This window comes from Oncorhynchus kisutch, linkage group LG15, assembly GCF_002021735.2.
Source record: "Oncorhynchus kisutch isolate 150728-3 linkage group LG15, Okis_V2, whole genome shotgun sequence".
NCBI lineage: Eukaryota > Metazoa > Chordata > Actinopteri > Salmoniformes > Salmonidae > Oncorhynchus > Oncorhynchus kisutch.
The window spans coordinates 54,903,114-54,918,050 of record NC_034188.2 but is presented as its reverse complement, the minus strand read 5'-3'; the positions used below and the strand labels follow the sequence as shown (position 1 = coordinate 54,918,050).

Genomic DNA, 14,937 nt, shown 5'->3' with positions numbered 1-14,937 from the left:
AAGAGAGAGAAGGAGAGAGAGAGAGAGAGAGAGGAGAGAGAGAAGAGAGAGAGGAGAGAGAGAAAGAGATAGAGAGAAAAAGAGAGAGAGAAGGAGAGAGAGAGAGAGAGAGAGAGAGAGAAAGAGAGAGAGAGAGAAATTCAAAGAAAAACAATTAATAGTGTTGCTTCTATCAAGTGTCCCCCTGTCTCCCATCTCTCTCTCTCTCTCTCTTTCCCTCGTAACAGAGAAACAGGATATTGCAAAGATTTTGTTATTGCAAATTCAATAAAATGGAATCGGAGGCCTGTATTTGATGTGAGGGGGAGAGTTGTAGAAAAGCAGGGAGGACAACAGAGTTCCCTTGTAAACATCTGGGGACATTAGAGGAACATTTATTCATGGTTGTCTTCATTACAGAAGACATAAGGTTTAACGTGCATATATTTACCCAGTTTCTTTCCAAGGTGTAAATGTTACTTTGATCCACGTTTTGGTTGGTTTGAATGATCTGTATTTTCCAGACGCTCTGTCCGATTTATCCCTGTTTTATGGTTCTTTATCTAGCTATATGATTAAGTGTCGAAAGACGCTGGGTGAAAAACTATTTTCAATCTGCATGAATGTTTATTGTTACCAGTATACTGTAGATGGTTTAGTTATATCTGTCCATTTCCTCAACCTCCCAGCTACAGATTCTCTCCTTTCCAGTGTTACATTTTCCCTCAACCTGGGTCGTGTTCATTAGGCACCAATCGAAAGAAAACAGCCTGAAAGAAGGAGGGAGTACCTAGAATTGTCCAATAAGAAATGCTTATTTTAGCTTTTTGCAACAGCGTGCTCAAATGAACAGGTCTCACCTCCGCCGTTTTGATAGCAGATGTAGGGGAAGCGCCACACATTTCCCAGGTCCACGGCGTAGCCAATCACAGACAACAGAAAGTCCATCTTCTTGCTCCAGGTCTCCCGGGGCCGGTCCAGACTGGTCTGCTGGACCACTAGAGTCCTGGGGGCCCCTGTGGGTACACCTCCCGCTCCCTCCTTTGGGCTCTGCGCTGTGGACGTGGGGTACCCGTTGGACACCCCTCCTGACCCCCCACCAGAGTTCACTTTGGGGTCCCCCTTCTCTGCCACCCCTCCGTCAGCCAGCGTGAGTCTGCCGTTCTCCTGCGATGACTCCTCCCCTTTCTCTTTCTCTCCCCCTTCGTTCTCTCTGTCCATCACCATTGACTGCGTCATCTCCATGGCGATGGCCGGTGGTTAGGGGCGTGGTGTGGTTGTTAGCAGAGACGGTGGACTTTTGGCACGGTGTGATGAGGTGCCCATCAGGGGATGAGGGGTAGCATAGAGAGAGAGAGAGTGAGAGAGAGAGAGCAGGTGTAACTGGGCCAGGTGGGACTCTTTGCCTGGCACCACCACCTTTTATGACAAACGCCAGCGGGGACACAACCGGTACCAGACTGCAACACAAACACAACGTCACTAGTGTTATTTACCATTGTGAATGACCTGTGTATTTTTTTCCCCTCTAATGGTTTGTGGTCTTTTTGCTTTGGGCTTCTCTGGAATATCCTGAGTGATTAGTTCGCACAGGGAACGACAGAGACAAATGGGTGAAGTCACTGAGACTGACTGGTAATACGTCACTATGGGGTTAAAAGTGTGAAACACTGGGGGAAATGTGAAATCTGAAAGTCCCTGCCAAATAAGGCCTAAGGGGATTCTGCTAGAACACGTTGGTTTATTTTGTTTCTTGACATTGTTGCCCGAAGCTACAATCACATCTGATTTCTTGGGTCTCTATACATTTGGAGATAAAATACGAAAGTTGAACCTCACCACATACATTAGACGAAAAGGGGGGTGGGGGTGGTGGTGGGGGGGGGGATATACAGGCAGCAACAAGATTTGAAAGGAAGAGAAACAGAGTTAGAAGAAGTACATAGTTTGATAGATCAAGTCAACATGCAGTCGGTGTGTTAAGGCAGGGTGGAACGAGTTGATAGGGGGAAATGCATCCAGAAACCAACCGACTTCCTCTGATTGTGATAATGAAAATTGTTACTTGATACCCTGGTAAACACATATTTTCTACAAGAAAACATGTACATTCCACATATTCTTCTTGTACAGTACTTTGTCCTCGTTTTCCTTTTGACAGTATGAGTATAATCAAGATATCATGATTTACGAACTTCAAATGACTGGTTAAATCAAATTAAGAAATACTTCTTTTTTTAAAATTTTTTTTACAGAAAATAAAATATCTAACTACTTTGAATTTTTAAACCCTTTTTAATTTGTATGTTGAACTACTTTTTAAATGTATTTGTATGTTGAACTACTTTTCAGTGTGGTCACAGTAGGTATTTACCACAGTTATATGTAAAAGTACTCAATGGGAGAATTTCTCCAGTCTGTTCTATTGTGTTGCCTGTTTGTTTAAATACATGTATTTACACTGTAACTACCCTTCATGGGTCATTATCATGTACCTTTCATTTAATCCATATACACATAGATGTTAGACAGACTATAAGTCTAGCAGTAGACTGAAAACGTACTGTACTAGTGTCCAATCATAGTGCTGTAATGTACAGACTCACAATAAAGTCATTGAATAAAGTGGTGTACTTATATAATGGAACATTAGGAGAGCTCCGTTTATGATGGTTAACTGTCGCTGAAACCACATGCTGTCCTTTTATTGACAAGCCTTCCTCTTCCTACAATGTATTCATTCACATTATTAGGGAGCTATTTTCTACATCTCTCCTGAGAGGCTCTAAATCCTACCGCGTTGTCTATGTTTGAATTTCACACTGAAAGAAAAGGGGGGGGGGGGATCATTGTGTGTCGTACAAATTGCAGACAGATCTTCGACAGCGACCATGAACATCAATCTAAAAAGAACATGTATTAAATATGCACTACAATACATTGACTCACATTTTTCATTTGGCCATTTGTTTTATTGACAAACGTTGACCACATACCCTGCTTAAGAAGTCCCATGATTTGAGTAAGAAATTAGTTCAACTGAAAAAAAGGAAGAAGGAAAAAAAAGTGTTTTTTTGGCGCAAATCGCCTCGTTTATACTCGTTTGCTTCAATTGGAATTTAATGGGAACGGGAGAGTTAATTCAAATGGAATGCCCTGATCCCGATTAAAAGTAATTGTCCAGCAATTCTCCATGTAATTCCAGTCCATACCCCTATCAGTCACGCAGAATGCTCCTATCCAAGACGCATAGGGCACCTGGACTGACATCCAGGACCGTGGATCTCGATGGATATACAGAAATGAAGATGAGAAGACAGAGTGCAAAGTGTGACACCCCAAATAGGTAATTCCTGGTAAAGTGCAGCTGAAATACTGGGGGTAACAATTAGTTCACACTCATCAGGTAAATGAAACTTGTATCTTTTCCTCTCTGGGTTTGCCGTATAGCACTTAGCTCGTCACTGAGTAACGTCAAACAACCGCTTCATCATCAAAGAAAGTCCAGCTGAGGATGAAATCATTGAGCAACATATCTGAAATATCATTACGATCAGATCCCACAAGAATCCGACAAGTTTGGAAAATAGGAGCAATTTGGAGCTAATGAAGAAAATGCACTTGACATTAAAAACATGACATTAAAACACTTTAATATAGAGGTGTTTCCAATGTCCACCACTGACCACTTTACAATACATTAACAAAGACAATTCAGACAACTCTGAGCATTATTGTTCTGTTACAGAGACAAACAAATGATGTTTAGCAGAAATAATGAGTAGCGGACAAGGAATCAACGCAAGCCGTCTCTGGGAAAAAATACAAATAAATCACAATTGGGTGTTTCTCGAGGGAAGGTTCTTGTTTTCGTGTAAGACAACGAGGAGCCAGAACACATAACACATGATCTCCATCCCTATCACCACCGTATCTAGTGTCTATGGTGCATGCTCTTTGGTCGACATTACTTCAAATCAGACACGCTTCAAATCAGACACGCTTCAAATCAGACACGCTTCAAATCAGATAATTCAACTGCAAGTCCACATTACTAGTGAGAATTGCTTCAACTTGCACTCTTCTAGGAGTGTTAAAGTAAAAAATAAAATATATAAATACAGGATGTAAACAGAACACACTAGAAAATATGATGAGGTAGAAAGAGTGTAACACACGAGGTAAAACCCAATGGAACTTTTTCCATCTACAACTTACATGATGCTCTACCGTTGCGTAAACGTGCTATGGTAAGCGTGCGTAAACACATCAAGACAGACTGTTTGCCCAGTAGAGCACTCAAACACTATACACACGTTGAAGTTTGGTCTGGCACAAACACATATATGCATAGAACCATTGAGAAGCACACGCACACGCACACACACACACGCACACACACACACACACACAATGTCCAGAATGCAGCCCTACCGTGCAGTGGTTCCGTAGTTATGTGGGGGTCTGTGTCAGGGTGGTACTCACCACCGTCCCTCTGAAGAACAGTACAGACACTCCCACTACACCCCGCTGGAGTTTCTTACACCCTCTTCCTCTACTCTCTCTGTGTCCCTCTTCCTCTACTCTCTCTGTGTCCCTCTTCCTCCACTCTCGCTCTCTCTCTCTGTCTCCCTCTTTCTCCACTCTCTCTCTGTGTCCCTCTTCCTCCACTCTCTCTCTCTGTGTCCCTCTTCCTCCACTCTCTCTCTCTCTCTGTCTCCCTCTTTCTCCACTCTCTCTCTGTGTCCCTCTTCCTCCACTCTCTCTCTCTGTGTCCCTCTTCCTCCACTCTCGCTCTCTCTCTCTATCTCCCTCTTTCTCCACTCTCTCTCTCTCTCTGTGTCCCTCTTCCTCCACTCTCTCTCTCTGTGTCCCTCTTCCTCCACTCTCTCTCTCTCTGTCTCCCTCCACTCTCTCTCTCTCTGTCTCCACTCTCTCTCTCTCTGTTTCCCTCTTTCTCCACTCTCTCTCTCTCTGTCTCCCTCTTTCTCCACTCTCTCTCTCTCTGTCTCCCTCTTCCTCCACTCTCTCTCTCTCTGTCTCCCTCTTCCTCCACTCTCTCTCTCTGTCTCCCTCTTTCTCCACTCTCTCTCTCTCTCTCTCTCTGTGTCCCTCTTCCTCCACTCTCTCTCTCTCTGTGTCCCTATTCCTCCACACTCTCTCTCTGTCTCCCTCTTTCTCCACTCTCTCTCTCTCTCTCTCTGTCTCCCTCTTCCTCCACTCTCTCTCTCTGTCTCTCTCTTTCTCCACTCTCTCTCTCTCTCTGTGTCCCTCTTCCTCAACTCTCTCTCTGTGTCCCTCTTCCTCCACTCTCTCTCTCTCTCTCTGTCTCCCTCTTTCTCCTTCTCTCTCTTTCCTATACACAATCATATTTTCTTACTGCTTACTTCCATTTTACATCTATGTGGGAATTATTTTATATATATATATATTTTTATGACAACCTAGATAAAGTTCCAGACATCTGTTAGCTGCCTGTCATCTCCGGACTGCAATCTACGCTCCTAATCAGCTGTGGAATATTGAAGACAATGAAGCAGTCAAAGCATCCCCTCGTCCCCATGGCTAGCTGTGACCAAAGCCCGGAGAATCCCCGCAGACATCATTCACAAACAGACACATTCGCAGACAGACACATTCCCAGACAGACACATTCGCAGACAGACACATTCGCAGACAGACACATTCGCAGACAGACACATTCCCAGACAGACACATTCGCAGACAGACACATTCCCTGACAGACACATTCGCAGACAGACACATTCCCAGACAGACATCATTCCCTGACAGACACATTCACAGACAGACTCATTCACAGACATACTCATTCACAGACAGACTCATTCACAAACAGACACATTCGCAGACAGACACATTCACAGACAGACACATTCGCAGACAGACACATTCACAAACAGACACATTCGCAGACAGACACATTCGCAGACAGACACATTCACAGACAGACACATTCGCAGACAGACTCATTCACAGACGGACTCATTCACAGACAGACTCATTCACAAACAGACTCATTCGCAGACAGACACATTCGCAGACAGACTCATTCACAGACAGACACATTCCCAGACAGACACATTCGCAGACAGACACAATCGCAGACAGACTCATTCGCAGACAGACTCATTCACAGACAGACTCATTCACAGACAGACTCATTCACAGACAGACTCATTCACAGACAGACTCATTCACAAACAGACTCATTCACAGACAGACTCATTCACAGACAGACTCATTCACAGACAGACTCATTCACAGACAGACTCATTCACAGACAGACACATTCACAGACAGCCTGATGAAATAGCTCTAGCAGCTCCACAGAGTCTACAGACTGAAATGTTCAACGGTAATCATTTAGCTGTCAACTGAATCGTTGTAATGGTTGACCCTAAACATCAAAAGGTAGAGTCCAGAAACCAGAAACAGAAAGCCAGACTGTGCTGCTAGGGGATAAAACATCCTGAGAGTGCATGTTGACAAAACTAAGACTGACCCAGAACTGCAGTATGTGTTGGCTTGACCAGAGAATTGGTTTTCAAGACAACATAGGAAGACATCTAAGAGTGACATTATGAGTGGTTTGCGGCTGAAAAGCTTATCAAGATGTATTTGGCAGTGGTGAAGGGTTTCTCTGAAGGAGCTGTCAATCTCAACCGGACCGTATCCTCCTTCACCATTGACCTGTTGGCCCCCTCTTCTCCCCCATTTGCGATGGTTGACTCATCCCACCTGGGAAAATTATTGGATGGTTTCGCAAACATCTCCAGGCCAAAAAGAGGAGTTGAGTTGTAGGCTCCGCATTTCCTCTCAAAATAACAAAATATTGCAAACAATAAGTGAATGATGCCATGATGTAATGAGGAGAGTTAGTTAGAAGTGCTGGATTGAGCAGCGTTGCACGTTACACAGCAACGCAGCAACGCAACGGATAAGCAGGCCAAATGCATCTTCAATCTCACTCAGCTCTCCGGACTAAAAATAACAAGCCAATCACCAAGCGGTAGGAAGTAGTCCGCGACAGGAACCCATACACTGAACTATAGATGGAAGGATAGTGTGCTGATCTCCTGGGAAAATCAACAACACCCAACACACCCACACACACCCAACACACACACCCAACACACACACGACAATTTAAACAAGCACTCACAGGAAGCATATGAAGAACTACTTCGGCCACGGTGCTGTTGGCCATATGATTTACCAGTGCCCACCTCGTGCCCTTCCCGACCAACGCAAACCAAGATCACTCTAAAAGCCAGACCTTTAGGGAGCCATTAGGTAGCAGCAGTCTGAAAGGCCTCTGCTGCATCTGTCTGAAACACAATCAACTGACACGTCTCCACTCCCCAACCCTCAGAGTAATAGGCATGTTTCCCACTTCCTTGGTAAGGTGGGAAACATCCAGATGAAGAAATGTTGTTGAAGTGTGTCATGCCAAGTAGGGTCAACTCCCTCTCCCTGCCTCTTTGTTGGAGATGCTCCCCACCATCTCCCGGTCTGAACTCGGCAGATCAGATACCGAACCTCGCCCTACTGGCTAGGTGGATTGCTACCTATCATTTCATATCTAAAAAGTCTACTTAATGGAATTTATCCAATATGATTCCATTCATGTATGGTTACTGGGGCCTCTTGACCTCCTGTTGACTTGAGGATACGCATCTTAACCTTTGAACTATTCAAAGTGTGTGGCAGTTTCCTCTGACTAAATGTGGTTCCCACATACAAATCAGTGTAGCTTAGCGACACAGTAATAGCTGTAAAAAATAAATATATATATGTATAAAAAAGCTCTACACATCTCCATCGTAGAGCAGGAAAGAAAAACAAGGATTTACGCTGGGAGGCTAGGACTCCTAACAGCATGGGGCAAGTCAGCACTCTCATTAACACCTGAACTGTCTGTGTGTGCCGCGTGGAAAATGTGTTGCGATCAAGGGGTAAATAGAAAGGCAGACCGAGAGAAAGAAGGAAAGAGAGACAGAGGTAGAGAGAGAGAGGAAGGTAGGGAGGGCGGTAGAGACAGACAGGGAGAAAGAAGGAAAGTGAGACAGAGGTAGAGAGAGAGAGGAAGGTAGGGAGGGCAGTAGAGACAGACAGAGAGAAAGAAGGAAAGCGAGACAGAGGTAGAGAGAGAAAGGAAGGTAGGGAGGGCGGTAGAGACAGACAGAGAGAAAGAAGGAAAGCGAGACAGAGGTAGAGAGATAAAGGAAGGTAGGGAGGGCGGTAGAGACAGACAGAGAGAAAGAAGGAAAGCGAGACAGAGGTAGAGAGAGAAAGGAAGGTAGGGAGGGCGGTAGAGACAGACAGAGAGAAAGAAGGAAAGCGAGACAGAGGTAGAGAGAGAAAGGAAGGTAGGGAGGGCGGTAGAGACAGACAGAGAGAAAGAAGGAAAGCGAGACAGAGGTAGAGAGAGAGAGGAAGGTAGGGAGGGCGGTAGAGACAGACAGAGAGAAAGAAGGAAAGCGAGACAGAGGTAGAGAGAGAGAGGAAGGTAGGGAGGGCGGTAGAGACAGACAGAGAGAAAGAAGGAAAGCGAGACAGAGGTAGAGAGAGAGAGGAAGGTAGGGAGGGCGGTAGAGACAGACAGAGAGGAAAGAAGGAAAGCGAGACAGAGGTAGAGAGAGAGAGGAAGGTAGGAGAGAGGAAAGAAGGAAAGCGAGACAGAGGTAGAGAGAGAGAGGAAGGTAGGGAGGGCGGTAGAGACAGACAGAGAGAGGGAGATGGATAGAGAGAGTAAGATTAGCCAGAAAACACAAGAGGACCAGTGCAGTGGATACTGTAGGCAGGGACGGAGCCATGGGATCATTTAATCTCTTCAATTACAATCACTGGCAGCTCCCCTCTATCAGCAAGTTAGGATCTTCATTTCCCCTTCATCTCACTCTCTCCCTGCCCTCCTCCCCCTCTCACTCTCTCCCTGCCCTCGCCATTTACATTTCGCAGAAGTTCTTATCCAGAATGACTTAGTCAGTGTATTCAACAAAGCTAGGTTGAAACGACCACATTTCGTTTCTCTCCCTGTCACTGCCATCCCCTGAGAACAGAAATGTGTATTTTTGCTTACAACCCAACCCAACCCCCTGAGACACTCTCCCTCGCCACAATCGCTCTCTCCACCCTCTACCACTTCTCTCTCACCCTCCTCTTCTCAGCGCCACAGTCAGCCCTACCAGTCTCTCCTCTCCCTCTAGGCCCTCAGTCTGTCTAGACAGAGCACTTCTCATCGACACAACAGACTGGGATTGTCCCGGCTGACGCCGGCTCAGGGAGAGAAGAGCTCCCTCTGGTACAGCTCAGAGGAACTGCACTCACTCAGTCTCACCATGACAACAACAACAGGGCTGGGATTAAGGGTTCTGTTCAATTTGGGACAAACTTTTAGAACATATTGCAGTCATTATAGCAAGTCATACACCACAATGGTATATGATTCGCAAGAGGATGAATAATAGAATAACTAAGAGCAATAATCCCCAGCAGGTGTGAAGGGCTCAAACAAGCACTACCTGGACCCTATCAAACAGGCCTACAGTAATCTCCATTGATTCTCCCTGGTGAATTTCCTAACACTAAACAGCAAGACCATCCAAGTTTGAGAACCGATGATTCACAGACATGGAACCATTACTTTATGACTGTATGAGAGCCTGGGAAAAACATATCATGTTGTTGTGTATTCATACAGTTATGTAAACTTAACAAACTTAACATGTACAAATATTTTTTCTGAACATAACAAGATTTAACAACTAAGACATAAACTGAACCAGTTTCACAGACATGTGACTAACAGAAATTGAATAATGTGTCCCTGAACAAAGGGGGGGGGGGGTCAAAAGTAACAGTCAGTATCGCATTAAGTACTGCAGTGCATCTTCTCCTCGTGGACTGCACCAGATTTGCCAGTTCTTCCACCAAGGCACCTGCAAGTTCCCGGACATTTCTGGGGGGAATGGCCCTAGCCCTCACCCTCCGATCCAACAGGTACCAGACGTGCTCAATGGGATTGAGATCCAGGCTCTTTGCTGGCCATGGCAGAACACTGACATTCCTGTCTTGCAGGAAATCACGCACAGAACGAGCAGTATGGCTGGTGGCATTGTCATGCTGGAGGGTCATGTCAGGATGAGCCTGCAGGAAGGGTACCACATGAGGGAGGAGGATGTCTTCCCTGTAACGCACAGCGTTGAGATTGCCTGCAATGACAACAACCTCAGTCCGATGATGCTGTGACACACCGCCCCAGACCATGACGGACCCTCCACCTCCAAATCGATTCCGCTCCAGAGTAAGGCCTTGGTGTAACCCTCATTCCTTCGACGATAAACGCAAATCCGACCATCACCCCTGGTGAGACAAAACCGCGACTCATCAGTAGAGCACTTTTTGCCAGTCCTGTCTTGGTCTAGTGGCGGTGGGTTTGTGCCCATAGGCAACTTTGTTGCCGGTGATGTCTGGTGAGGACCTGCCTTACAACAGGCCTACAAGCCCTCAGTCCAGCCTTTCTCAGCCTATTGCGGACAGTGTGAGCACTGATGGAGGGACTGTGTGTTCCTGGTGTAACTCGGGCAGTTGTTGTTGCCATCCTGTACCTGTCCTGCAGGTGTGATGTTCGGATGTACCGATCCTGTGTATGTGTTGTTACACGTGGTCTGCCACTGTGAGGACCATCAGCTGCCTGTCCTGTCTCACTGTAGCGCTGTCTTAGGCGTCTCACATATGGACATAGCAATTTATTGCCCTGGCCATATCTGCAGTCCTCATGCCTCCTTGCAGCATGCATAAGGCACGTTCACACAGATGAGCAGGGACCCTGAGTATCTGTCTTTTGGTATTTTTCTGAGTCAGTAGAAAGGCCTCTTTAGTGTCCTAGGTTTTCATAACTGTGACCTTAATTGTCTAGCGAATGTAAGCTGTTAGTGTCTTAACAACCGTTCCACAGGTGCATGTTCATTAATTGTTTATGGTTCATTGACCAAGCATGGGAAATAGTGTTTAAAACCCTTTTCAATGAAGATCTGTGAAGTTATTTGAATTTGACGAATTATCTCTGAAAAGACAGGGTCCTGAAAAAGGGCCGTTTCTTTTTTTGTTGAGTTTATTATATCCTAGTTAAAATTTTCACTCAGAGTTTCATTCTATTCCTTGTACACAAACCCATATGAATGTGTGTTCATCTTAAGGCTGCTGAAAGTCTGTGGAATTGGAGAAAAAGCAATCCTACAATAGGTCAGTTCCAAGGTGAGGATAGCTTAGAGTGGTGGGTGAGAGGGAGAAAGAGAGATGTGTCTTACCTGGGGTGAGGTGGGATGCTGCTGGGACCAGCGACCAGCTCTGCTGTCTGTAGGCATCCAGCTCACTCCAAGTCCCGACTCAGCATCCAGGAGAGGCAGGGCACGGATATACACTGGACAGAGCTGGGTTTACCCAAGGCCACATTCTACTTTGCCTTGATTAGACACACACACACACAGCTTTTGCCAGTGCAGGGATCTCTTGCTCCTAAATCCAAGACGCATATTTCTGAAGGGGGAAAGAGCGGCAGTGGAGCTATCCCTGACTCCCCTTACAACCACCTGCATAAGACTGTGTCATACACTGTGTGTCTGTGCAATGAAGCCCCCTGTGTCAGGGTGAAGTCTCCAGGTTAGAGACTTCAAGTCCAGTCACTAGAGGACCACAGAGAGAGAGAGAGTCAGACACAGAACACAACATCAGTGTGGTGCTGCTGCGAGTGCGAGTCACTCCAATCTATTTCCCAAGCTGCAGCAGGTTAATCCCCGTCTCTCACAAACACGAGACGAGGCTGAGAAATAAATCAAGAGGAGCAATCCGTCCTCTACAAAGGGTTTTTAAGTTGCTGTAAAACAAAGGCATTAGGACTTTGAACCCAGATAAATCCTTGGTAGTGACGTAAAGTCCCGGTAGTGGTGACGTCAGGACAGCTATCAGTCCATAAGAGGCAGGAAAAGTAGCAGAACTGAAGGGTATTGTATTATAATATATGGTATTATAGTATTCGTCTTGAATAAGAAGGCTACGTATTTAAGTGTTGAATGAGATTCACCATCCAGACTCCCATCACGATCAGGTCAGTCATCGACAAAGCCCTGAAAAAAAGTAGAATTTCTTGGAATCGCTCTCTGGGAATGTAGAGGGGCTAAACTATATATTTGCTGCTCAGTGCTGCCAAGGACAAGGTACAGCACCTAAAAAACCCTTAACAGCCTCTCTATTACATCCCAATCCTGGGCCCAGCTGGCCCCAAAGCCCCTCACATGGAAACTAACTCTGCCTGTTTGTGTCCATGACCGTGTGTGTGTGTGTGTGTGTGTGTGTGTGTGTGTGTGTGTGTGTAACGCTCAACTCTTAAAGCCACGGGTTCTAGCGCCCTATGTAAAAAAAAAACATTCCATCACCTCCAAACTCAACGGCGCTAAACATACCAAACAAACTCAGCGGAGAGATTAACATCAACCTCCCCGAGGAATAATGGAACAAGATCTGACAGCTTTACTGTGGTGCTCCTCTATTGTGTTAAGTCATTCAAGCCTCTGAGTAGGTGGGCTGATCTAGGATCAGGTCACCCGTCTACTGTATACAGTGGCAAGAAAAAGTATGTGAACCCTTTGGAAATATCTGGATTTTTGCATAAATTGGTCATCAAATTTGATCTGATTTTCATCTAGATCATCTGTTCACCTACTGCGTCTCACAAAGACACAGCAGTTGGAACCAAAAATCTCAAATGTGGACTCATCAGACCAAAGGACATATTTCCACTGATCTAATGTCCACTGCTCATGTTTCTTGGCCAAAGCAAGTTTCTTATTGGTGTCCTTTAGTAGTGGTTTCTTTGCAGCAATTCGACCCTGGAGGCTTGATTCCCTCAGTCTCCTCTGAACAGTTGATGTTGAGATATGTCTGTTACTTGAACTCTGTGGGGCATTTATTTGGGCTGCAATTTCTGAGGCTGGTAACTCCAATGTAGCTATCATCTGCAGCAGAGGTAACTCTGGGTCTTCCTTTCCTGTGGCGGTCCTCATGAGAGGAGCCAGTTTCATCATAGCACTTGTTGGTTTTTGTGACTGCACCTGAAGATACTTTCAAATTTCTTGAAATGTTCCAGATTGACTAACTCCTCCTACTAGAGCTGAGCTGCCAGTCTGCAGGGTGCTGTCAGCCTGCATGGAGCAGTCAGAGCTGTCAGCCTGCATGGAGCAGTCAGAGCTGTTAGTCTGCATGAAGCAGCCAAAGGTGTCAGTCTGCATGAAGCAGCCAGAGATGTCAGTCTGCATGAAGCAGCCAGAGCTGTCACTCTGCAAGGAGCTGCCAGGCTGCAGGGAGCTGTCAGTCTGCAGGGAGCTGTCATTCTGCAAGGAGCTGCCAGTCTGCAGGGAGCTGTCAGTCTGCAAGGAGCTGTCAGTCTGCAAGGAGCTGCCAGTCTGCAGGGAGCTGCCAGTCTGCAGGGAGCTGTCAGTCTGCAAAGAGCTGTCAGTCTGCAAGGAGCTGCCAGTCTGAAAGGAGCTGTCAGTCTGCAAGGAGCTGTCAGCCTGCATGGAGCAGTCAGAGCTGTCAGTCTGCAAGGAGCTGCCAGTCTGCAGGGAGCTGTCAGTCTGCAAGGAGCTGTCAGTCTGCAAGGAGCTGTCAGTCTGCAAGGAGCTGTCAGCCTGCATGGAGCAGTCAGAGCTGTCAGTCTGCATGAAGCAGCCAGAGCTGTCAGTCTGCAAGGAGCTGCCAGTCTACAAGGAGCTGCCAGTCTGCAAGGAGCTGCCAGTCTGCAGGGAGCTGTCAGTCTGCAAAGAGCTGTCAGTCTGCAAGGAGCTGCCAGTCTGCAAGGAGCTGTCAGTCTGCAAGGAGCTGTCAGCCTGCATGGAGCAGTCAGAGCTGTCAGTCTGCAAAGAGCTGCCAGTCTGCAAGGAGCTGTCATGCTGCATGGAGCAGTCAGAGCTGTCAGTCTGCATAGAGCAGCTAGATCCGCCAGTCAACCAGAATCTTCCAGATCTGCTAGTCAACCAGAATCTTCCAGATCTGCTAGTCAACCTGAATCTTCGAGATCCGCCAGCCAGCCAGGATCTACCGGAGCCTACTACCTACCTGAGCTTCATCTCAGTACTGGGCTTCCTCTCAGTACTGGGCTTCCCCTCAGTTCCGGGCTGTCCCTCAGTCCCGAGCTGCCCCTCAGTCCCGAGCTGCCCCTCAGTCAGTAATTTGTATTGGGGTTTGTAGTATTTGGGATCGCGGCTGATTAGTGGTGTTGTATAGGCTTGGCTGCCTGAGGCGGTTCTCAATCAGCAGTCAGGTGATTCTCGTTGCCTCTGATTGGGAACCGTATTTAGGTAGCCTGAGTTTCACTTTGTATTTCGTGGGTGATTGTTCCTGTCTCTGTGTAGTGTTCACCAGATAGGCTGTAATTAGGTTTCACGTTCCGTTTGTTGTTTTTTTGTATTTATAAGTTAGTTCATGTATCGTTTCCGGCATTTGTTTCATTAAAGATCATGATTAACTACCACGCTGCATTTCGGTCCGACTCTCTTTCGACAAACGAAGAACGCCGTTACACTCTGAGCACGGAACCCGCTAGCAGGCTGAAATTCCACAACATACGGTGATCGCTACATACTAAATAGTCATATTAAACATTCATAAAAATACAAGTGTCTCACATATATCGAAAGCCTAGAATCTTGCTAATCCAACTGCGTTGTCAGATTTAAAAAAGGATTTACTGCGAAAGAATAAGATGCGATTATCTGAGCATAGAGCCACATAAAAAAACAACCATTTCAACCAATACAGGCGTAACATAATCACAAACTGCATTAAAATAAATTGTTTACCTTTGACGATCTTCGTCTGTTTGCAATTCCAATGGTCATTGTTACACAATGAATGATCTATTGTTTGATAAAATCTGTT

The 14,937-nt window shown here is 46.0% G+C and overlaps 1 protein-coding gene across 1 annotated transcript in view; it reads right to left on the bottom strand.

Annotated features, from left to right (window-relative positions):
- Positions 1 to 4,543, bottom strand: part of LOC109906056 (sodium-dependent serotonin transporter-like) — an 18,436-nt gene extending 13,893 nt beyond the window's left edge. Inside the window, exons 1-2 of the mRNA XM_031791414.1 lie at positions 4,414 to 4,543; positions 804 to 1,439 (exon numbers count right to left, since the gene is read on the bottom strand). Coding sequence (XP_031647274.1) covers positions 804 to 1,224 — 421 coding nt within the window. The 5' untranslated portion in view covers positions 1,225 to 1,439; positions 4,414 to 4,543. The remainder of the gene's footprint in view (positions 1 to 803; positions 1,440 to 4,413) is intronic.
- Positions 4,544 to 14,937: the final 10,394 nt, after the last annotated feature.